Consider the following 24,700-nt stretch of genomic DNA (forward strand, 5'->3'; position numbering starts at 1 on the left):
CTTTCTGTAAAAGTACTTAAATATGCGGTCCAAGTTAACCCAGGGCGACATGGAGGCTCAGTGGCGCCGAGAACCCAGGTTCGATCCTGGCCCCAGGTCACTGGCCAAGTAGAGTTTACACATTCTCCCCGTGTCTGCATCGGTCTCACTCCCACAACCCAAAAAGATGTGCAGAGTAGGCAGATTGGCCATGCTAAATTGCCTCTTAAATGGAAAAAAAAGAATTGGGTACTCTAAATTTATTTTTTTTAAATGTGATCTAAGTAAGTATGTGTTGTTTGACTATATTGTGCACAATTCAAGAGTTTTTGTACCTGGAAACGAAATAAAGCCTTATGCATAATTGCAATGGAATAATGTTATTGTGATGTTAAAATTTGTAGTTTATTGATGGTAATATGTATTATTTTCCCCCTTTACTCTCTCCACAGACTGCCCAGACAGTCATGCTGGTCATTGCTGTGTTTCTTCTGTCCTGGCTGCCACACCATATCATAACTATGTGGGTTGAATTTGGAATCTTCCCCCTAACTGATGCATCATTCGCATTCAGGATCATCTCTCACTGTATGGCATATGGGAATTCCTGTATTAACCCCATAATATACGCATTCCTCTCGGAAAATTTTCGGAAAGCCTGCCATCAAGTCTTCACCTGCAGGTTTCTTTTCCCACGGCCCATTGAAGAGAAGGTGGTCAGGATCCGCATGGAGAACTTTTCTGCAACCCCTTCGACGACAAATGCTTGAAAACATTGCATTTTGACCTGAGCATTGTGACCTAGCATGCAGGCTGTGGATGCGTTCGTCTGAAATTTAACATCCAGTGAGGGCAAGCAGTAAAATTAATAGAAATCTGATATTCCAAAGATTTGATGATGATAATGATGCTCCTGAAGATTTCATCACTATGGTGACACAGAAGGTTGAAGTCCCGAACCATCTTCATGGAACAGAAGTTAAATAGTCGCACAGACTTTAAACAATTTGATGTGAAATGCCTAATGTTAAAATATGGTGCCAGCAGCATCTGAAAAGGTTTGGAAATAGGCTTGTGTGCTGCTGTACTGGGTATGAACGTTTTAAGACATCCAGTTTGTGATACAGGAGATGTGCGATAAGTTTAAGCAAATGTCACTGAAAATAATTCTAATCAGATGCAGAGCTGGACCTTTTCAGAATGGTTGTGTATTGACACCACCAACTTGGACTTAACAGTCGTTTCTATGGCAGTTACAGTGTTTTATATTATTTAACATGAAATGTTTTGGTTGTTGTTTGTAGATGTGTAATTAGTAAGAATGCAGTCTCACAACTCAATCCAATTTGAATTTGAATCGATTTAGAATTCCAGACTAGTTTCTGAATTCAGTTATGTTTGGATTTTTAAAATTAATTCAAAGGATGTGGACTTCACTGGCTAGGCCAGGCCAACATTTATTGCCCATCCCTAATTGCCCTTGAGAAAGAATATCTTGAGTTGATTGGGCGGCACAGTGGTTAGCACTGCTGCATCACAGCACCAGGAAGAAGGGTTAAATTCCAGCCTTGGGTGACTGTCCGTGCGTGGTTTGCCCTTTCTACCTGTGTCTGCGTGGGTTTCCTCCGGGTGCTCCGGTTTTCTCCCAGTCCAAAGATGTGCAGGTTTGGTGGATTAGCCATGCTAAATTGCCCCTCAGTGTCCAAAGATGTGCAGGTTATGTCGGGTAGGGTGGGGCAGTGGGCCTGTGCAGGGTACTCTTTCAGAGGGTGGATGCAGACTCAATGGGCTGAATGGCCTCCTTCTGAACTGCAGGAATTCAATTTATTTAATTTCAGCCTCCAGTCAAATTTCAATATTGTTAAAGAAAGCTTGAGCTTGAGCTTCTAAAAAATGAAATCCAAATTCTATTAATCAAGTTAATGTTGCCACACCATGTCATGGAACAAATTCAATAAATAATTATGATGGTTAAAATGTGAATAAAAGAAAGGTACTGGGCCAATAATAGCTCTAATATAGACAACTAGACTGTATCTGTGACAAAAGTTTTTCAGTAGAAATAAATTTCTCAATCTAGAGGTTTTGTGTACTTCAAAACAGTACAGGGACCAAACCAGCAGCCTTGGTGTTGTTAGCACCATGCTCTAACCATTTGAACTGTTATGGGGCGAGACGTTTTCAGAGCCCCAAAATGTATCATGGAGTTCAACCAACCTCTCCCTTTAATGGATTTGTTGCTTTTCCTAGCACACGGCTTTTCCCCTAGATGTGGAATTACAATTATGGACACCTGGGTTTTTAAACACAAAACACTGTTTATTCCATGAACTCAACTTAACATCTTAAATAAACGTTGGATCTCTTAACACCCCTTACTTCAAAGATAACTCAGAAAATATTGCAACAGTAAATAACTCCTTAAAATGTTCCTTCAAACTTCCAAGAGACTTAACACCTTTAAACAGTATCACATCAGGTTAAAGGATATATTTTTTTTCTGTAGAATGGCAGAGATATATTAGCTTGGGTGACTTCAGCTCCAGCACCTTGCTTTCTTCCTGCAAATTCCCTAGGAACACACAGACACACCCAAGCTGCTGTCTCAAACTTGTTTTCTACTTTTAAACTGCTCTCAAAACTTGCAGCTCTCTGGAAACACACAGACACATACACACTGGTTTTTAAACTGAAACTAAAAACCTTCAAAAGCCCAACTGCAAAATGGCTGGACTGAGCTGAGCTCCACCCACTCTATGACATCACTGTTTTCTTAAAGGTACATTGTTTAAACATCCAGTTCTTAAAGGCACTCTCGCATGACAGAACTAACTGGTCAGCGAAAGATGAAATTCTGGCAGTGGTGGGAATATCAGTCACCACTTTGCCAGTTCCAAATTAAAACAGGTGTAAGTAATTGTAGAAGGTAACAGTTGCAGCAGTTGATAAAACTGATTCTAACTTTGTGGAATGCTGGTTCAAATGATGATTTTTGTTTCCTGTTCTTGGAGTTTGAACCCAGTCCATGCTATTGGGAATATAGCCGCTCCCTCAACTATAAAAGTCCTAAGTAAATAGATCTGTGCCTTCTCAATTCAGTTTTAAGAATGAACGGACATCGTGCAACAATCACCAGGCAGGAATGTTCCCTTCCAGTCGGGGAACACTTCAGCAGTCAAGGGCATTCAGCCTCTGATCTCCGGGTAAGCGTTCTCCAAGGCGGCCTTCAGGACCCACGACAACGCAGAATCGCCGGGCAGAAGCTTATAGCCAAGTACCGCACACATGAGTGCGGCCTCAACCGGAATCTGGGATTCATGTTGCATTACGTTCATCCCCCACCATCTGGCCTGCGAAATCCTACCAACTGTCCTGGCTTGACACAATTCACACCTCTTTAACCTGGGGTTACCCCATCTCTGGATCTGTAAAGATTTAATCACCTGCTAATGCTCGCATTCCAAGCATTGTCTGGCATCTTTGAATCTGTCTATATATATGTTTCTGGAACATACCTCTTCATTCACCTGAGGAAGGAGCAGCTCTCCGAAAGCTAGTGACATCGAAACAAACCTGTTGGACTTTAACCTGGTGTTGTAAAACTTCTTACTGTGCTCACCCCAGTCCAACGCCGGCATCTCCACATCACAGTTTTAAGTGGACATCGATCTGCAAATTATTTTAACTTATTGGCAGCTCCTTTCAGAACCCATAGGTGTGTAATCATAGGATTTACAGGGCAGATGAAGGCCATTCAGCCCATCGAGTCTGCACCGGCCCTTACAAAGAGCACCCTATTCAAGCGCACGTATCTACCCTATCCCTGTAACCCAATAACCCCCATTTAAGCTTTTTGGACACGAAGGGCAATTTAGCATAGCCAATCCACCTAACCCGCACATCTTTGGACTATGGGAGGAAACCGGGGCACCCGGAGGAAACCTACGCAGACACGGGGAGAACGTGCAGACTCTGCACAGACAGTGACCCAGCCGGGAATCAAACCCGAGACCCTGGAGCGGTGAAGCAACTGTGCTAACCACTATGCTACCGTGCTGCCCAATGTGAGGAATGATTTAATCCTGGTGCAGTAGATGATATTCGGAGGTTAAGGAAGAGTAGAAGGTTTATAACCCATGTTCTTTCCTGGGAATTTATAATGCCCTCAACTGATTTGTTCATGAACACCGACATCTGTCACCTTTAAGACCACAAAAAGATCACACCCAAAAGTGTTTCTTTAAATTTAGAATTCTAATATGCTTTGTTCTGCTGCACACTCCACTGACTGAAACGCTTAGCAGCGGATAGAATACAGGTGTAAAATGACAACCAGACGACACATGACAGATGTTAAGATGCACAAAATACTGCGGATGCTGGAATCTGAAATGAAACAGAGAATGATAGAATGGTAGCTGGTCTGGCAGCATCTGTAGGGAGACAAAACAGAGCTGATGTTAAGATAGATGTTAAGACCTGATTTCCTTGCATTGGGAGAATCTGTTATTGGCGTTACTAGTGGAAATTCCACCAAAACGTTCATACTTTCTATTTATGAAGTGTATTAATGTGCAGACCATTATGGTGTGCAGTGGGGTAATCTGCTATCTCAGTACAAATTGTGATTGATGTTGTTTTGATGTGACCCTCTTCACCACTCCATTTTACTTGGAATTAAAGAGACAGTCCCAAAACACAACCATCGCATGAGACCTTGTGTTCACAACACTGTTAGCTAATTAATTCTTAACTCCGGGTTCCGTTTGCTCTTGCCACCAGGAGCTCGTCAAAAGTAGGGCTGGAAAAATCTCACAATTTAAATTCAATGGAGTGCGGCCACCTACCAATAAGTTATTACAAATGGGGGCATAATATTGTTTTACATTGACTGCCTTTGCATGAGAAGGGAAAGGCTGGGAAAAAATAAAGGCAAATCACGTGTGGAAAATGGAGTCTGTGAGCAAGCAGTGAGAGAAGTGCCTGACCCCTGTCCCAATGTTCCTGTTGAAGGTAGATGTGGCGGGTTTATGCTGGTCAGTGATGGATGAGAGTATAGTCGAGCAGGATCTCATGGATAAGCTGGATATTTGTCATTGAGTGGTTGAGCAGAGATACTCAGCATTCCATATGAAGGTTAATTTTCAATATTTATACTAGCTAATTGGCTCATTAGCCAAATTGAGAAGCATTGAAATCATTGTTACAGTTGCTTTTCAAATTCATGTTACATTCAGAACTGTACATGCCAAGGAGCAGAGTTTCAACTGTGCACCCCTACAATCTTGTTCACACATCAGTGTGCACCCGTAATATCTTCCTTTTTTCTCTGAAGAGATGGAAATAATGCTCTTTATGTCCAAATTAGGTTTAAGGTCTTTAAAAGCACAAGGTCTGTTGGATCCTTACTCTTTATTTGTAGCTATATATTTGTTTCTGCCAATGGAATAGATTTTTTTTGCAAAAATATACTTTATTCATAAAATATCTGAAACATTATAAAAAAACTTTTCAAATTGTGATAACAGGTAAGTTTAGTTTGATGATGTTCGCGCTTTCTCCAGAGGTCAAGATGCATGATGAGGTTCTTCAATTCAGTAATGAAAAAGTTACAAACGTTTGAATATTTTCACGAGTACAATTCTTTTCAAACTATATACATCGGTCATGTTGCACTCTGCGGTGTTTCAATACATAGTTAGGATTAAGCACACAGTCCGAGCAGTTTTACCAGACTACCAGCCCCTCGGTCTACAGTGGCCTTTTCCCCGATCCCCCTTGATAGTGGTTGCCCTGAGTTTAAGCGCGTCCCTCAGTATGTAGTCCTGGATCTTGAAATGTACCAGTCTGCAACACTCGGTTGAGGACATCTCTTTGCACTGGAAGATCAACAGGTTTCGGGAAGACCAAAGTGTGTCTTTCACCGAGTCGATGATCCTCCAGCAGCAGTTGATGCTTGTCCCACTGTGCGCCCCTGGGACCAGCCTGAAGAGCACAGCGTCCTACATCACAGGGCAGCTTGGGATGAACCTCAACAAATATCACTGCAAGTCTCTCCAGAGCATTTTTGCAAAGGCACATTCAACAAGGAGGTGCACCGTCTCATTCCCCCCCCCCCACCAACTCCTTGAGGGCAGCATGCGGCGGCACTGAGACATGGAGCATGCATGAAAGATCTGACGGGGACTGTCCTTTCTGCCAATGGAATAGATATTTATCAACTTAACTCACTGTTGAACTAATGTTAATGTTTTTTTCATTTATATCGGGAGTTGTAATTCACAACACCCTTTAATCATTACAGTACCATAAATTACTGATCTCTTTAGAAACATGCACTAAAGAGATCAAGTCATGACCCCCACATATTTTGTTCATTTGATGCTTGCCCTCAGCTCTGTTCAAATTGGTTTTGCTAATCAGGGAACTAGAATCTAGTGCTGCTGAGTTTAAATTGGTTGTATTTGCAAATTAAATGCATGAGTATCCTTCCTTTGAACTTTAAACAGCTCTGAATTTGATTACTGGCAAATATGAATTTCAATTGGACTTTAATAATTAACTGTGACATTATTTAATCTGTTAGTTCAACATTGCGGCCTTATGTTGTTCTGAGTGTCTGATTGAGCAAGACTTAATGCAGCCTGTCGCTAAGGTGGTCTGGCCCACTCAATTGTGGGAGTGTCTGCAAATCAGGTATATCGGCAGTGCGATGGAGGTTCGAGGCAGAAACAGGCCTATGGGTGAATTTTGCCTGCTCACACTAGGTCGTCAGTCAGGTTCTTTATTGAGTCAATTGACACCAATTATCTGAACCCACCAGAATTTAATGGCGGCTCGAAATAACATGCAAGTGGTACAGCCTTCCTGTGCTCCCAAAGACTGCCCAGGAAACCCTTTTCGCCTGCAGTTTTCCAGGGACATTCCCTCTTTCAAAGGCATTCAGTGCCCAAACGCGAGGCCTGAAATTGGGCAAAGATTAGCTGGTGAAAGCCACTGCCTGCCCTTCCCTCTGACACCCACTTCTTCACACCATTGGGCCTCCATCCTGCTCTCACTCACCTATAGCTCAAGCCCCTCAGCGATCCAGACCCCTCTGTGGGCGCATTACGGGTGGCAACCTCCCCTCCCAGTGGCACTGATGGGCAGTGAAGACCTGCCAGCCTCTAATTTGCCAGCAGCTCTCGGGGTGCAGGCAGGGGGTCCAGATTTCCACCCCTGGTGTCCCAATCCCAGGGAGTGTCCGACACTGGCCAGCTAAGTGCCTCCAGTTAGGTCTGCCCCACCAAACGGTTTTTATCTCTGCTGTTAAGATTAGTATCTACAAAATGAAAAAAAATGTATTTTGTTTGAAAAAGAACAGTTCTTCTTTGATACCAATTCATATTGTACTTTATAAATTTGCCATCTTAGAGCGGCACGTGGCACAGTGGTTAGCATTGCTGCCTACGGCGCGGAGGACCCGGGTTTGAACCCCAGCCCTGGGTCACTTTCCGTGTGGAGTTTGCACATTCTCCCCGCGTCTGCTAGGGTTTCACCCCCACAACCCAAAGATGTGCAGGGCAGGTGGATTGGCCACACTAAATTGCCCCTTAATTGGAAAAAGAATAACTGGGTACTCTAACTTTGTAAAAAAAAATAAAAATACATTTGCTATCTTAAGTTTTTTTCACTGCATGGGCTCCCCCATGAGTTCAACATGTCCTCAATTGACTTGCATTATTGATACGGTGAAGTCTTGAGGATGGGCATTTTATCGCAATGACGTTTCAAATTCAGGTCTGAAATCTTGGTGTGAAGATCGAGCAGGCACTGCTCATAAATATGGAAAGCTGAGCTGACTGAACTTACTGGGATTCTCAGAAGGACTTGGAACCTTTATGTCTGAACATGGTCATTTAATGGATATTTGCTCAGTGCTAGGGCAATCAAGTAGGAAAATTGAGGAGGCGTGTCTTTTTGGTAGTGTTGACTGAGAAAAAGGCAAGGGGGGAGAGAGAGAAATCTGCAGACTGGGAATGAAAAATCAAACAGAGAACCAAATCTTTGAACAGCGGTGTAAAACAAATTTCTCAAATGCAGTTCATGGTCGATTGCTGATATTTTTCTGAGAATGCAGTGGGATTGAAAGAAAGCATGAGCTCAGATGGAATTTACTTCTACCATTTTCCACATACTATGATACCAAATTAGTTTGTGTATCCCACGTAAATGTCCTGTTCAGGGTGAAAAGAAACACACATTTATGGACGCTGCAATTGTAATTATAAATAACAACAAACTGAACAAGGATAAGAATTGAATTTTAAAATAGTATGTTCAACTGATGTATATTTCTTAACTTTCTCTTGTATAATCTCAGAAAAAATATTTAATATTGTCTTCTTTTTTGGTTGCTATAAAGAAATGTAGTCACTAAAGCTTGAAAATGTACAATCGAGGGTCAGTATTGTCAAGCATCCAACAGTATTTGTGTTTTGAAAATAAAATTCCAAGTCACAGCATTATTTTGTGAATTTCAGTCATGCCTGTGAAGTGACTTTACATCTGCAAAAAGGACTGAAAATGTTTTACTTAAAAGCCTTTGAGGAATGCACACTCAACTCGAGGTCTTGTGGTGTTTAATGTTTAAGCTTTCATGTGACAATTGATTGTATGGTTCTCTGGATTAGCTATTCCATGGCGGTACGTGATTCTGTCTTTCGATTATGTTGTTCAAGTATACTATGCCGGAGTTTGAAGTAATAACCAACTGTTTATGGTTGACATTATTAAATTGCTACTGGTACACCCATTCTAGGCCCACTGCCGATAAATGTTCTTCAGGGAGATGAAAATATACTACCTGTAATAAAGCAGAATCTCAAAATGGGTCAAATGAAGTAACCGTTCTCTTGCAGTCTGAGGACAATTTCTTCACTGTTGTCAGTGGGTTTTTGTGCCAAGCATGATGGACCAATAGTGTCAGCTTGCTAGTGTAATAGTACAATATTAGTCCTTGCACAATGAGTTCCCAGTCTCGGTTAAGAGGTGCCAAATGGAGATGAGGAGTGCTATTTAAATGAGACCAGAGTCTTTCCTGCTGGGGAGCCGGTGAAGGCCCCGTGTCTCCTGTTTTAGGGAAGGCTGTATTAAGTGCCATGCAGTCACATAGCTAGACGATGGTGGGCCTTCCATGAGATTAAGGATCTCCAAGTCTGGGAGTCCTACACACCAAGATCTGTCAGCCAATGAGGCCAGCAAGTTCTATTGACTGGCAGCACAACTAGAGAGGCAGTGGTTGCTGCTGGTAAGATACCCATCAGTGGCCTAGGACTGTGGCTGGATCCCAGCCGAGAATTGAATGATGGTGGGAATGTAGTAGGTATGTTGGCAGCAAGAGCAGAGTTTGGCTCTTGGCAAGCACTCTTGTTCAGGCACTAATTAACTTTGAACAAGGAATCACGCTCATGGGAGTCCAGAAAGAAACATGCATGGCGAGCGTCCCACCCCCCCCAAACAGTGGCCCACGTAAGGGCCTCAATTAGTGACTAATTGCCACCCGATCACCAAACCCGCCATGGGGAGGGCATTAAAGGTATTTCCTACGAGGAAGGAGAGAAACGGGAGAGATGAATGAACACGGACACTCAAAGGTTCCTGCAAATAAATCACAAAACAGTTGTAGAAGGGTGGTAGCTTGTTATTATGAACATACGGATGTACAAGTTAGGAGCAGGAGTAGGCCACTCAGCCCCTCAATCCTGCTCCGCCATTCAATAAGCTAATGGTTGATCTGATTGTAACCTCAAGCCCACATTCCTGCCGACTCTCTGATAATCTTTGACCCATTTGTTAATCAAGAATCTATCTAGCACTACCTTACAACCATTCAAAGACTCTGCTTCCATTACCTATTGAGGAAGAGAGTTCCAAAGACTCACAATCCTCGAGAGAAAAATAATTCTCATCTTTGGCTTGGTTGCCTTGCGAACTGCTTCGGGAAAGTGGGCAGCATAATCAAACCCAGGCTATTCTTTCTTCCACCGGGCAGGAGTTACAAAAGTTTGAGAACACACACCAATAGATTCAAAAACAGCTTCTTCCTAGCTTTTACCAGACTCCTGAATGGCCCTCTTATGGACGGAACGGATCTTTCTACACTTCCTCGCTACAGTTGTTGCACTATATTCCGTATGCTGCACCCATTGTTTTATGTCTATGTATTTACATTGTGTATTTATAGTATGTTCTATGTATTTATGTATGGAGCGATCTGCCTGGGCTGTATGCAGAACAATACAAATAAATCTTAAATGAGTGACCATTTGGCTATCAAGTCTGCACCGACACTCTGAAAGAGCACTCTAACCTCAACCCAATCCCATTCCTATCCCTGTAATCCCCACCAAGGGGCAATTTAGCATATCCAATCCACTTAACTTATACTGTGGGAGGAAACCGGAACACCTGGAGAAAATCCACGCAGACAGGGGAAGAATGTGTAAACACCACACAGACAGTCGCCCAATGTTGGAATTGAGCCAGGGGCCCTGACGCTGTGAGACAGCAGTGCTAACCACTGTGCTACCACAACCAGATCAGCCTTGATCTTATTGAATAGAGGGGCAGGCTCAAAATGTCAAATGGTCTACTGCTGCTCTGATGTTCCTACTACGCAAGTTAGCATTGCATCACCAGGAATTTAGGTTAAGGGATGATCTGATCTTAAAATATATTAAGGGGAACAGATAAGGTAGATGGAAACTCCTTCCACTGGATGAGGAGTCTAGATCCAGGCTAAAAATTATAGCCAGAGCTTTAATGAATAAAATTATGAAGGGTTGTATAAGTTTGGAACTCTCTTATGCCAAGAGAAATTGATGCTGGATCGATAGTTAACTTAAATTCTGAGACTGATCGTTTTTATTAACCAAAGATATTAGGCGTGATTCACCAGCTGAGTTGTGCTTCGCTTGAGTCGCAGGACAGCCGGTGGATTCCAAGAGAGGTCTCTCGCGGACTTCCCGGAAGTCTTCATGCCTCGCGTGATTCACTCAAGTCCCGCGAGGCTTCCGAGTCAGAAACAGACTAAAAGCTCGCGAAGCCGGTTTTAAACCGACTTCGACGAGCTCACTTGGGATCCACCGGTCTCCCCAGCACGGCCACAGCCGGACGCTGTTCAGCACTAGTCCTCACAAACGTGGACCAGGCGAAACAGCACCCAGGGGGTTCCCCCGGCCATTGGTGACGCCTGGGTGATCAGGGTCAGTGCATGTTAGTTCCCTGGGCCTCCCCCTGGAACACAGGCAACTTGGCACCACCACCCTGGCACTGCCAAGCTTCCTGGGTGGCACTGCCAAGTTGCCAGGAGCACTGCCCAGGCACCAGTGCAAGGGTGCCCAGGTGGCACTGCCAAGGGTCAGGATGCAAGAGGGGCCAGGCCCATGAACGGAGGGTGGAGGGGGAGGTTTGAAGAATGAGGTGTGCAGGGCAGGCAAGTAGGGACCTCTGGGAGGTTGGTGATGGGTAGGTGCCCATGAAGGGGAGGGGCGAGGGAGGGCCTGAAAAGGGGGGACCCTCAGGCACCCCACAGCAGGGTGTCTTCATTTAGGGGGAATGTGGGGTAATGCCCATGTCTGTGGGGTGTGACATTTCCCATGGGTAGGGGGTGTGGGAGACCCACAAGTTCAGCTAAAGATCGGGGCACCCTTTCAAAATGGCAGCCCGATCTCGGAGTTCAGCTTCCCAGTGGTAAAATTCTAAATGTCCTTGAAAAACCCGCCACTAACTTCAAATTTTGGGGGTGAATCGCGCCCATTGAGATATAGGGCAAAGGTGGATAGATGACATTAGGACACCAGTGGTGAAGCAGTTAAAATTGGAGATAGGTAAATGGTCAGAATTGGAAGTCAGAAACTTCATGGGCATTGTAGGGCTGGAGGAGATTAGAGAGATAAGGATGACTGGGGCCACGGAGGTATTTGAAAACAAGGATGAGAATTTTAAAATAAGAATAACCTTACCAGGAGACAATGTAGATCAGCAGACACACTGCAGATGGGTGAATGGGAATTGGTTGCAAATTAGGATATGGCAAGAGGCGATTTGGATGAGCTCAAGTTTTTGGGAGAATAGATCAGGCAGGAGAGCAAGTCTAATAGCAGCACTGAGGAGTTTCAGCAGATGAGTGGAAGGGGCAGGCACAGGCAATGTTGCAGAGTTGCAGTCTTGGCTTGGTGGCGGAGCAGTAATGTGATCGGAGGCTCGGTCAAAATACGACACCAAGCTTACGATCGGTCTTGTTCAGCCACAGTTTCCAGGGAGTGCGATGAAACCAGTGGCTAGAGAATGGAATTTGTGGTGGAATTCAAAGACAATGGCTTAGGTTTTCCTAATAGTTGGGAGAAATATCTGTTCATTCAGTGCTGGATGTCGGACAAGCCGTGAGACAAATGGGTAAGAGCGGTGTGGTCGCTCTAGGTGTTGGTGAAGTTGAGCGGATATGAATTGGAACCTGATATAGATTTTCGATCATGTTGCTGAAGGGCAGCATGTAGATGAGAATCAGGAGGGGCCCCAGGATAAATTCCTTGGAAGAGTCCAGAGACAATTTTGTGAGAGACGGAAAAGAAGGCATTGAAGATGGTTCTCTGGCTACAACTGGATAGATAAGAATGAAACTACATAGAGACATACATAGACAATAAGAAGAGGCCATTCGGCCCTTCGAGCCTGCTCCACCATTCATTATGACCATGGCTGATCATCAAATTCAATACCCTGATCCTGCCTTCCCCCCATCCCTTGATCCCTTTAGCCCCAAGAGCTATATATAATTCCTTTTTGAAATTAATCAACGTTTTGGCCTCAACTACTTTTTGTGGTAGTGAATTCCACTGATTCACCAGTCTCTGGGTGAAGAAATTTCTCACCTCATCCCAAAAGGTTTACTCCTTATCCTCAAACTATTACACCAGTTCTGGACTCTCCCACTATCAGGAACAGTCTTTCTGAATCACCTTGTCTAATCCTGAAATTTTATAAATTTCTATTATTGCTCTCTTTGGTTGGCTCTGAATATGGCGGTCAATATGGTCGCCTTCCTTGATCCTAATTATATTTGCTCTAGAGTCGCCAGGTATCTTTCGATACCGCCACAAGGTTCAAACCCGAATACTGATCAAAGAGCCAATACACCAGTTAGTTAGTTCAAAGTCAATACTATTTATTGACACACACAGCAATATCTACTCATGCACGAAATACTACAGACTAAACTATCACTGCTGCTAAAGCTTATACTGAGCTTCGGGCACCCACTCAGTCAGAGGAACAATGGCCGTTGTTCGGTTCTGAGGCTGCTGGGGTCGAAGTGGTAGAGTGTTAAACGGAAAGAGAATTACAGGTTGTGGTATATATGTAGAGGACGCGCAGGGACGCGCCCTAGATTAAATTTCCTTAAAGTTGCCAGGACACTTAGGCTCGCAGGCAGCAGAGCTGGCAGCAGTTGCATATATTGTAGACCACCCAGACTCGTTCCTGACCCCAGCAGACATCTATTCGGACAGCTTGTATGTCTGTAATAGTTTGACAGAGTTCCTACCACTCTGGGAAACCAGAGGATTTGTTTCCGCGGACGGTAAACCCCTACCCTCAGCCCCATTACTCCGCCATATCTTGTAGACAGTGAAGGATAGGAAATACGGGATAATTAAGGTTCGCAGTCATCACCGTTCTTCCCCCCCTGGTAACGCTAAAGCAGACACCCTTGCGAAGGCAGGCTCCAGGCATGGTTATTTTTGGAACCCCCCCCCCCCCCCCGAAAGCACCCCAGTACACACAGTTCAGGTCTCACAGACCAACATTCAGGATTTAGCGAAGGCCCAGAAAGAGGACGAGAAATTCAGGGAAGTTTTAAAGGGAACCTTCCCAGCCCCGTACAACAGGTTTAGAAACGCAATCACCACACACGGCGGTGTGATTTTAAAGGATGGCATTTATATAGTTCCCAGCCAGGACAGGAACCAGATCATTTGTCAGTTCCATGACAATCATGGACATCAAGGAATTGAACGCATCCTAGCCCACCTCAGACCGCTTTGCTGGTGGCCTGATTTAAAAATCGATGTCACACACTATGTAGAGAATTGTTTAATCTGTGCCCAGAACAATCCGGACAGATATGTGAAAAAGGCTCGACTTAGCCATACCCGCCCCGTTAATGGACCCTGGACAAATCTCCAGATAGATTATATTGGACCCCTACCCCTGTGCAGAAATGGTTACAAGTATGTGTTGGTGGTCATAGACACCTTCACAAAATGGGTGGAAGTATTTCCGTCAAGAACTAATATGGACAAGACAACAGCTAAAATATTAACACACCACATCTTTACAAGATGGGGCCTCCCACGCAGTATAGAGTCCGACCAAGGCTCCCATTTCACCGGACGTGTAATGAAAAACATCCTCACGATTTACGGCATGAGACAAAAGTTCCATATCACATACCACCCCCAGTCAAGTGGTATTGCAGAACGAATGAATAGGACATTGAAAGCCACCCTCAGGAAAATGGTTCAGCAAAATAATAGCACCTGGGATTCAGTACTCCCATTTGCTCTGATGTTTTTAAGAAACACGGTATCTACATCCACAGGTTACACCCCCCACACCCTCATGACCGGATGCCCCATGAAAGGCACTGAGTATTTACTAGGACTGGATTTGGCCAGCCCCGCAGTTACAGCCCTCACACATGAAAATGCGGTTACATAACTAGTACAGAACATAAAGGCAGCCCAAGTCGCCGCAGCAGTGAGGCTTGGAACCAGGAAGAAACAGAGCAAGGCCTGTTTTGACAAAACAGTACACGCCACTGAGTTTACAGTAGGGCAACAAGTTATGCTTTCCCTTTACAACCCCAGTCATTCCTTTCCCCAAAGTTTCCCGGACCGTACTCCATTTCGGACAAAGTCAGCCCCATAGTATACAAAATAACCTATCCCAATGGTAAGTCTGCATGGTTTCACATAAACCAGCTCAAGGCTTACGGCTCGCAGAATAACCACACACACCACATCCTGCTCGCAGCAGCAGATGATCATGCCCCGCACACAGATGACGTATTCCTACCCTCCCCGAACCACTCCAGTCCGCCCTCAGATACTTCAACTCCGCCCCCAGAGGCACGACTCCACCTCTCCCTTCCCTCAACCAGCAGTGACAGTGATAGTGATCACGATGACGACAGCCACAGCACACCACATTACGACTACACCCCTGCACCAGGCCCCACTCCCAGCGAAACTGAGCATGATTCTACTGACCCATTTGAGATCACTTATATCAAAACCCCTGACCCAGAACCACTGCCCGACGATTACGGATTGAAGCATAGTAGCTCCAACCTCGACACACGTTTCTGGCACCGAGACAACTCGTTCAGGCTCATCCGGAATGATGAGATGGACCCCAATTCGCCCCAAGCAGCTTTAGCACGGTTACTACAGACAAGAGTTTGGCAGCCGGGAGAAGATGATGACTTAGTGTCTGACTCCCACCAAACAAATCCCTTTGCGACCCTGTTCGCTATTGAGAAGTGAGATGTCCAGATGATGCAGAAAAAGGAACCGATGGAGAGATACGGTGTCCTTTCTGATGGAACCTGCACCATATTTGTTGAATGTTTGTTCGTTAGTGTTATCGTTAAGTGTTGTATGTAAACTCGGAAAGTTTTTTTCACGGCCCCACGTCACCACCCCTTTTGACGCCCAATGGCTGTTAGAGGAACTAGTTTGTTCCCAGAACCTTGTTAAAGGTACAAGTTTGTCCCAGACAGCAGTTCAGAGGAACTAGTTTGTCGACAGAACACGACTCATAGTTGCTCTCCTAATTCGAGAGGCAGCCCCCCACGACGACCACATTCTTACCCGTTCTTGCCGGTTGCTCAGGCAATGGAGAAACGGCAGTGGTCCCGGCCCTGCCTGAGGACCCCCCTCTGGTCAGCTACGCTCGGGTAGAGCACATACGGCATTGATCACCATCCTACCCGGGGATTCCACCCATTTCTTACCCGCCGCGGCCCATTTTGGCTCGTTACGTTCAAATTTCTTTTATTTGGTTTTGGCAACTCTTAGATTGCTTCCCTATGCTGTTTACAGCCTCAAACACTGGGATGGTAAATTACACAGGCTGCACGACGGCTCGCAGTACCGCAGTATTTTTCTTAGATGTCTAGTCCAAATATTGTTAAAAAAAAAAATGAGGGAGTCATAGATTGTGACCAATTATAAAGGGAAATTGTTAGTAAAGGACAGACAGACAGACATACTAGATCTTAAGCAAGATAACAACAGAAATTATGCTTGTGTTCACAGAACTCCAGAAACCCAGGAACCTCAGAGGAATACAAAGAAGTCCGACAAAGATGAAGACAGCCTTCGTGTTCACATGGATCTTAGCAGGATCCCTTCAGTTGCGCGCGGACGCTACCCCCCTGTCCCCTACCACACAACCCTTAAATGACTCTCACCCCTGTAATACACGGAACCCCGAGATAACTAGCCCAGCGACAGCTAGCAACACCCCGACCTGGTATGATAAGTTTATCACCTGATACTCACTCTCATACGTAGTCAAAGCACTTCTAGTGCTGGCGATACTTTGCAGTGTCGTGCAAACGTTTAGAGTCAGGAAATGGCGAAGGAGAGCATATCGCTCTCGGACCCCGGTATACAGATTTAGGTCCCCCATTTTCGGATTTCACCAGATCCCCGAACCAAGTGGGACGGATTAAAGAGCATCCATTTTGTTTAATGTATTCTATGGAATAAAGAGATGTAAACCTCTGTGTCTGACTGCCAGGCCAGAGAAATTTGTGTGCTGCTATTTTGTACAGTTTAAGATGTATAGATTATTTTTGGATTGTTTGTATTTTTGGATTCTTTGAATGTGTATAGTTTATTGAGAATAGTTAGAGGTTCCAGTTTTTTTATTTTTCTGTAATGCATGTATTAATGTCACAGCACCCCGTAGAGATTATGATAATGAATGTGTTTAAAATGTTTTAGGTAAAATTGTGTTGCATAGGATAGGACAGTGTAGAGCCTAAGGATGGGTGCCCCGGTGATCAGAGGATGAAGACGCCATAGTAATGTGATCCTTCACGCTTCGCGTTGAGGATCACAAGGAGGGGGTATAACCATCTGGGATGGCCACGTCCCGATTACAAAATGGACACCCGCAAAGAATGTAGGGAAAATTGGACAATGCTAAGAAACAAGCAGGTGGAAGCTCTGTCTGTTGATTAGAACCTTAAGCGCTCAGACAGTACAGAAACTACCAAACGATTTGCATACTAATGAGCCATCTCCGGGTTAAAAAGGGAAACATTTAGATACACAATGCTAGGACAGACTCCCAGAAGAAACTAAGACAAAGCAGACGGACAGTCACCAGGACACGCCCAGCGATCAGGGAACCACCCCTCTCTTGGAGTAAAATCGATACAGATATTGGGAAAGACCCAATTAGTTGAGGCCAAATTCAAGGCCCGGCCAAAAGCGTGCAAAGCCCTTTTCAGTATAAAAGGTATTCCCCAAGGGAGACTCTTGCTCCTTTGGCTTTGGCTCTCACCGAAGAGAGATCTGCCTAGCAGCTGCATCAGACGAAGTAAGTTCCAAGTCAACGCACGCTACGAGACAGACGGTCCTAGTTGCTACCCTGTAAACAGCTCAACCCAGCAGCCTCAGAACCGAGCAACGGCCATTGTTCCTCTGACTGAGTGGGCGCCCGAAGCTAAGTATAGGCTTTAGTAATAGTGGTAGTTTAGTTTGTAGAGTTTATGCATGAGTAGATTTGACTGTGTGTAAATAAATGAGCATTGCTTTTGAACTTACTAACTGGTGTATCGAGTTATTGATCAGTATGTGGTTCTGAACCTTGTGGTGGTGTCGAAAGATACCTGCCAACTCTTGAGCAAACGTGATTAAATAGAGCCAAATTAAGAGCCAACCAAAAGTTACAACAGAAAATAGGGGATCTAAATGTGTATACCGGAGTGCGGTTGCGGGAGGCTCTCCTCCGCCATTTTCTGAGTCTAAGTGTCTGCACGACACTGCAGAGTATCGCCAGTACTAATAGTGCTTCTAAGATGCAAGATAGGGAATACCAGGTGATGAACTTGACACACCAGGTCGGTGTATCGGTAACTGTCTCGGGGCTAACTATCTCGGGGTACAGTGCATGGCAGGGGTGGGAATCATTCACAGCCTGTGTGGTAGGGATCAGGGGGGGGTAGCGTCCGCGTGCAACTGAAGGGATCCCGCTAAGATCCAGGTGAAAAACATGAAGGTTGTCTTCATCTTCCCTTTTGTCGGTCTGTTTCTTTTTCTTCCTCTGGGGTTCCTGAGGTTCCGGAGTTCTATGGGCACAAGCATAATATGTTATTATCTTGCTTAAGATTTCGTATGTCTGTCTATCTGTCCTTTGTTGCCAATTACCCATTATAATTGGTCACCATCTATGACTCCCTCATTTTTAAAAAAACCTGAATATTTGGACAAGACATCCAAGAAAAATACTGACATAGTGCGAGTTGTCTCGCAGCCTGTGCGATCTACCATCCTAGTGTTTGAGGGTGTAAGTAGCATCCAGAAGCAACCTACGGGTCCCAGAAACAACCCAAAAAGTTTTGAAGTAAAAGTGCCAAAATGGGGTGCGTATGGGCCGCAGCGGGTAAGATTGGGTGGAATCCCCAGGTAGGACGGTGATCAGTGCCGTTTGTGCTCTACCCGAGCGTAGCTGACCAGAGGGGGGGGGGTCCTCAGGCAGGGCGGGGACCAGTGCCGTTTCTTCACTGCCTGAGCGACCAGCAAGAACGGAATGAATATGTGGTCATCGTGGGGGCTGCCTCTCATGATTACCTTCAAATCAGGAGAGAGGCTATGATTGGTTGTCTGCCGACAAACTAGTTCCTCTGAACGGTTGTCTGTCGACAAACTTGTTCCATTAACTGCCAGTGGGCATTAAAAGAGTGGTGGAATGGGGCCATGAAAACTATTAAATTCACAAACAATATTTAACATGTACATTAAACGAACAAACATCCAACAATCATGGTGCAGGTTCCATCATAAAGGACACCGTATCTCTCCATCGGTTCCTTTTTACCATCATGTGGACGCCTCATTGCTCAGTAGCGAACAGGGTCGCAAAGGGATTCGTTTGATGGGAGTCAGACTCTATTTCATCATCTTCTCCCGGCTGCCATACTCTTGACTGGAGTAGCTTGGCTAAAGCTGCTTGGGGCGAATTGGGGTCCATCTCATCATTCCGGATGAGCCTGAACGAATTGTCTCGGTGCCAGAATTACGTGTCGAGGTTGGAGCTACTAGGTTTTAATCCGTAATCGTCGGGTGGTGGGTCTGGGTCACGGGCTTTGATGTACGTGATTTCGAAGGGGTCACTGGAATCATGCTCGGATTCGCTGGGAGTGGGGCTGGTGCAGGGGTATAATCATAACGTGGTGTGCTGTGGCGTTGTCATTGCTATCACTGTCGCTGCTGGTTGAAGGGAGAGGCAGAGTCGTTCCTCTGGGGGTGGAGTTGAAGAAGTGTCTGAGGACGGGCTGGACTGGATGGGGGAGGGTAGGAATGCATCATCTGTGGGCGGGGCGTGCTCGTCTGCTGCTGCGAGCGAGATGTGGTGTGCATGGTTGTTCTGCGAGCCATAAGCCTTAAGCTGGTTCATGTGAAACCATGCAGACTTGCCATTGGGATATGTGAGCTTGTATACCGAGGGGCTGACTTTGTCTGAAATGGAGTACGGTCCAGACAATTTGGGGGAAAGGAATGAACTGGGGTTGTATAGGGAAAGCATCACTTGCTGCCCTACTACAAACTCGGTGGCGTGTACCGTTTTATCGATCCAAGCTTTGCTTTGTTTCCTCCTGGTCCCAAGTCTCACAGCTGCTGTGAGCTGGGTTGCCTTTATATTCTCAATAAGCTGCTGTACAGCATTTTCATGCGTGAAGGCGGTGACTGCGGGGCTGGCCAAATCCAGTCCTAATACTCTATCCCTTTCATGGGGCATCCGGTGGATACCGTGATTCGTAGGAACATTGAAGCAAATGGGAGAATTGAATCCCAGGTGCTGTTGTTCTGTTGCACCATTTTCCTGAGAGTGGCTTTTAGAGTTCGGTTCATCCCCTCTACAATGCCGCTTGACTGGGGGTGGTATGCTATGTGAAACTTCTGCCTAATTACAAAAATTGTGAGGACGTTCTTCATTACTTTATGAGCTCCCACAACCTCTCATTTGATCCGGTAAATAAATGTGTATGGAGAATGGCAAAGGCAGCATGAGCCCCCGCCACGCTCACAGTTGGAGAGTATGCAAACAGAATCAGCGCAGTAAGAGACTTCTGGTTGTCCACAATTGTAGCATTCCTGGGATTTAGGCTGCGGTGGGCTGTTCCTGCCCTCATTTACCCATGCGGGGTTCTGGTGCGTCCTAACTGGATGCATGTCTGCCTGCTCGTCCTCTGGTTTTGCAAATGCGGTTTTGCCTTGGACGGATTATTCCCAAGTGCGGGACAATCTTTTCAAAACCCATTTCCCGTTGAGGGCCTCGTCTGAGGGGTCGTAATTTGCGCAAGGTCTCTGTCCTGCCTCTGTCGCATGAGAGACTAGGATTTGAGTCCATTTGGCCATATTATCCGCAGACAAATAGGCGCGGGCTAACTCTCCAAATGCTGCTGTGAAATGTATCCATAAGCGTCCAGCAAACGCTGTGGGGTGCTCTGTTTTCTTTTGCCTTCACTTGTTTAGGCCTTCTACGGGGTCTCCTCTGTTATAGCCGATCGCATCCAGGATCGCTGTGTGCAATTCTTGGAGTGTGCCTCCTCCTACATTCTGTGGGTCGGGAAGGGCTGCCACGACTGAAGGGTCGAGGCTTGAAACTGTGAGCTTCACTTGCTCCTTTTCGTCCAGGCCACACATGCTAGCCTGCTGTTTAACTCAAGCGAAAAACTGGTGGGGGAAGGAACTTTGTAATTTTTCCACACGCGTACCGTAATTGGGTCACGGTTAACGGGATTGTATAAAGGAAATCTGCGTTTCCTTCTGCTGCGGCCCTGCGGTGTGTGGATACCGGGTTCATGGGGCTGTGTTCTGCCTGTTCAGTTGGGGGTTGGGGTGCTTTCCTTTTCTGGGGGTTTTCTTGCGTACATGTCCCATGTACGTATCTGTGGGCAGTTTCATTTAACTCCTGCCAATCGGGGCCATTTTCCTGGTCTAACTGGGGTCCAAACGTACTTTGAAACTCATTCTGGACAGAAAGCAGATTGCAATTCTGCAATTTGCTTCCGGCACTTTGGTGATCTACGGAGCTCTGCCTTTGTTCCATCGTGGAAGTGTGGAGCACTCGTAGGGCTGCTTTTAAATCATTGCACTGTTTCTGCAATTGCTCTACCTGTTGCTCAGTTTCTTGTCTTACCAAGACCGCGCGTTGCATGTCCTGGTAGGCCTTATCATACTGGGTCTGAAAACTACTCAAATGGGCGAGACAAGACTGGTGTGCCCACTTGGCATCATCCACCTCTCTGTCCCTCGCTGCTAACTGTTCTCTTAACTCCTTATTCTCCTTCTCAAATTTGCTCATCTCCCTCACTATTTCTGTCTCTCTCCTCAATCTCTCTACAGAGCGTCCTAACAAACTCCTCTGTGCCTCGCAATTGTGCCAAGCAGGACATGATTGCCATCAGCTTGCGAGCTTTCCCCAAGCTTTTCCACCAAGTATGTGCTATACTCCCGGGACCTGTTTCGTCATTGGCGCAGAATTCACTCCAAAGGGAATCCTTTGATTCTTTCCCTCTTGAGATATTTTCTGATTTCTTCCCATACGGGACACTGTCCTACTCTACTGGTCGCTGCGACCTCGAATTCTTGGGGGTTCATAAGGCGTTCCATTGCCTTCATTGCCATTTTCTCTCTATCTCTGGGTTCTCTACTGATTTTGGAACGGGGGTGATAAAGTGGTGATGTAAACACGGGTACGGCTTACGCTAATTTCGGGCCTACAAACCTCCCGACAGTTTTACGCAACAAAATCTCTCCGGTTTACCTTATATCCCTGTTAGTAAGTATGCAATAACACACTTCTGAATCTCGGAGGTTTGATCAGTATCGTTCTCACACTTGCGGTTTTTCTGCTTCCAATTGGATTCCAATTCAAATTTGGGTTCTCTCATAGTGACTAGGACACACTAGGTTGAGTCCCACCAGAATCACAAGTAAATGTTGCTCTTTGGTTGGCTCTGAATATGGCGGTCAATATGGTCACCTTCCTAATCCTAATTATGTTTGCTCTAGAGTCGCCAGGTATCTTTCGATACTGCCACAAGGTTCAAAACCGAATACTGATCAAAGAGCCAATAAACCAGTTAGTTAGTTCAAAGTCAATACTATTTATTTACACACACAGCAATATCTACTCATGCACGAAATACTAAACTATCACTACTGCTAAAGCCTATACTTAGCTTTGGGCGCCCACTCAGTCAGAGGAACAATGGTCCTTGTTCGGTTCTGAGGCTGCTGGGGTCGAAGTGGTAGAAGGGAAACAGCTAAGGTCGTCCGTCTGGTAGCGAGCGTTGACCTTGGACTTACTTGCTTCTGGTGCAGCTGATGGGCGGGTCTCTCCGCTGTGAGAGCCAAGTCCAAGAGAGCGATTCTCTCTTGGGGGCTCCTTCTTATACCCAAAGGGGCTTCACGCCCTTTTGGGCGGGCCTTGAACTTGGCCCCAATTAATTGGGCCGTTTCTTGATCATTCCTATTGATTTCATCCAATAAAGGGGTGGGTGCCCTGATGGCTAGGTGTGTCCTTTGTTTTGGTCTCCTCTGGCGCCGGGGTGTCTGCCTTAGTATCGGTTACTCAAATGTTACTCTTTTGTTCCCGGAGATGGGCCATTAGTATGCCAATGGGCCTACAGTTTTGGTCTTGTCTGGGAGCTGCGGCTCCAATATACAGACAAGCTCTGAACCTGCTTGTTTTCTCAGCATTGTCCATTTTCCCTGCAATCTCTGCAAAGTGTCCATTTTGTAATCGGAAGTGGCCATCCCAGATGGCTACACTATGAGATCTCCCGACTCTTCTCAACTCCAATTAATAGAATCCTAACCGATTATCTCTCCTCATATGACAATCCCGCTATCCCAGGAATCAACCATTTGCTGCACTCCGTCCATAGCAAGAACGTCCCTCCTCAGATAAGGATGCCTAAACTGCACACTAATCTGTATTGTCACAAGTAGGCTTACATTGCAATGAAGTTACTGTGAAAAGCTCCTAGTCATCACATTCCAGCACCTGTTCGGGTACACAGAGGAAGAATTCAGAATGTCCAAATTACCTAACAGCACGTCTTTCGGAACTAGTGGGAGGAAACCGGAGCACCTGGAGGAAACCCACGCAGACACAGGGAGAATGTGAAGACTCCGTACAGACAGTCACCCAGCCAGGAATCGAACCTGGGACCCTGGCGCTGAGAAGCCACAGTGCTAACCACTGTGTTACCGTGCTGCCCTACAATACTCCAGGTGTGGCCTCACCAATGCCCTACACAATTGAGGTAAAACATCCTTATTCCTACAAATATTCTCACTATGAAGGCCAACATACCATTTGCCTTCTTTACTACCTGCTGTATCTGCACATTTACTTTCAGCGAATGATGCACAAGGACACCAAGGTCTCGCTGAGTATCTACCTCTCTTAATTTAGACCCTTTCAAATAATAATCTGCCTTCCTATTTTTGCTAGCAATAACCTCACATTTATCCACATTATGCTGCATCTGCGATGCATATGCCCACTCAACCTGTCCAATTCCCACTGAACCATCTTGGCAATGTCCACAGCTGACCCTCCCACCCAGCTTTGTAACATCTGCATTTAGTTCCCTCATCCAAATCATTAATATATGTGAACAGTTGGGGTCCGAGCAGAGATCCCGGTGGTATCCCACTAGTTGCTGCCTGCCAATTAGAAAAAGACCCATTTATTCGAAATCATTTCTCCCCATCTGCTAACCAGCTTTCTATCCATCTCAAGACACTACTCACAATCTGTGTGTTTCTTACATAGTAATCTACGTGAGACTTGTCAAAAGCCTGAAAGTCTAAATAAATCACATACTGATCACCTCTACTAGTTACATCTTCAAAGAATTCCAGTGGAATTGTCAAGCATGATTTCCCTTTTGTAAATCTATGCTGGCTTTGTCTGATTACACCACTACTTTCCAAATGCTGTGCTTTGAAATCCTTGATAATGGACTCTGACAACTTCCCTACTACTGACATTAGGCTCATGAGTCTATAGTTCCCTGTAGTCTCCCCACCTCCCTTTTCGAATAGCGGGGTTATACTAGCTACCCTACAATCTGTAGGAAGGATTCCAGTCTAAAGAATTTTGTAAAATGACCACCAAATTTCATAGATCATAGAATTTACAGTACAGAAGGCCATTCGGCCCATTGAGTCTGCACCGGCTCTTGGAAAGAGCACGCTACCCAAGCCCACACCTCCACCCTCTCCCCATAACCCAGCAACCCCACCCAACACTAAGGGCAATTTTGGACACGAAAGGCAATTTAGCATGGCCAATCCCCTAACCTGCACATCTTTGGACTGTGGGAGAAAACCGGAGCACCTGGAGGAAACCCACACACACACGG

The 24,700-nt window shown here is 45.5% G+C and overlaps 1 protein-coding gene across 2 annotated transcripts in view; it reads left to right on the forward strand.

The window, feature by feature from the left end:
- The window catches only part of galr1b (galanin receptor 1b), a 196,741-nt gene that overhangs the window by 26,199 nt on the left and 145,842 nt on the right, over positions 1 to 24,700 (forward strand). The window contains exon 3 of one of the 2 annotated variants that reach the window (XM_072518288.1): positions 432 to 3,388. The exons of the other annotated variant lie outside the window; for it this stretch is intronic. Within the exon in view, the coding sequence (XP_072374389.1) occupies positions 432 to 749 (318 nt within the window). The 3' untranslated portion in view covers positions 750 to 3,388. Of the gene's footprint in view, positions 1 to 431; positions 3,389 to 24,700 lie in introns of those variants that run through there. 2 annotated transcript variants of the gene reach the window in all.

Source organism: Scyliorhinus torazame, chromosome 10 (genome assembly GCF_047496885.1).
Source record: "Scyliorhinus torazame isolate Kashiwa2021f chromosome 10, sScyTor2.1, whole genome shotgun sequence".
Lineage (NCBI taxonomy): Eukaryota > Metazoa > Chordata > Chondrichthyes > Carcharhiniformes > Scyliorhinidae > Scyliorhinus > Scyliorhinus torazame.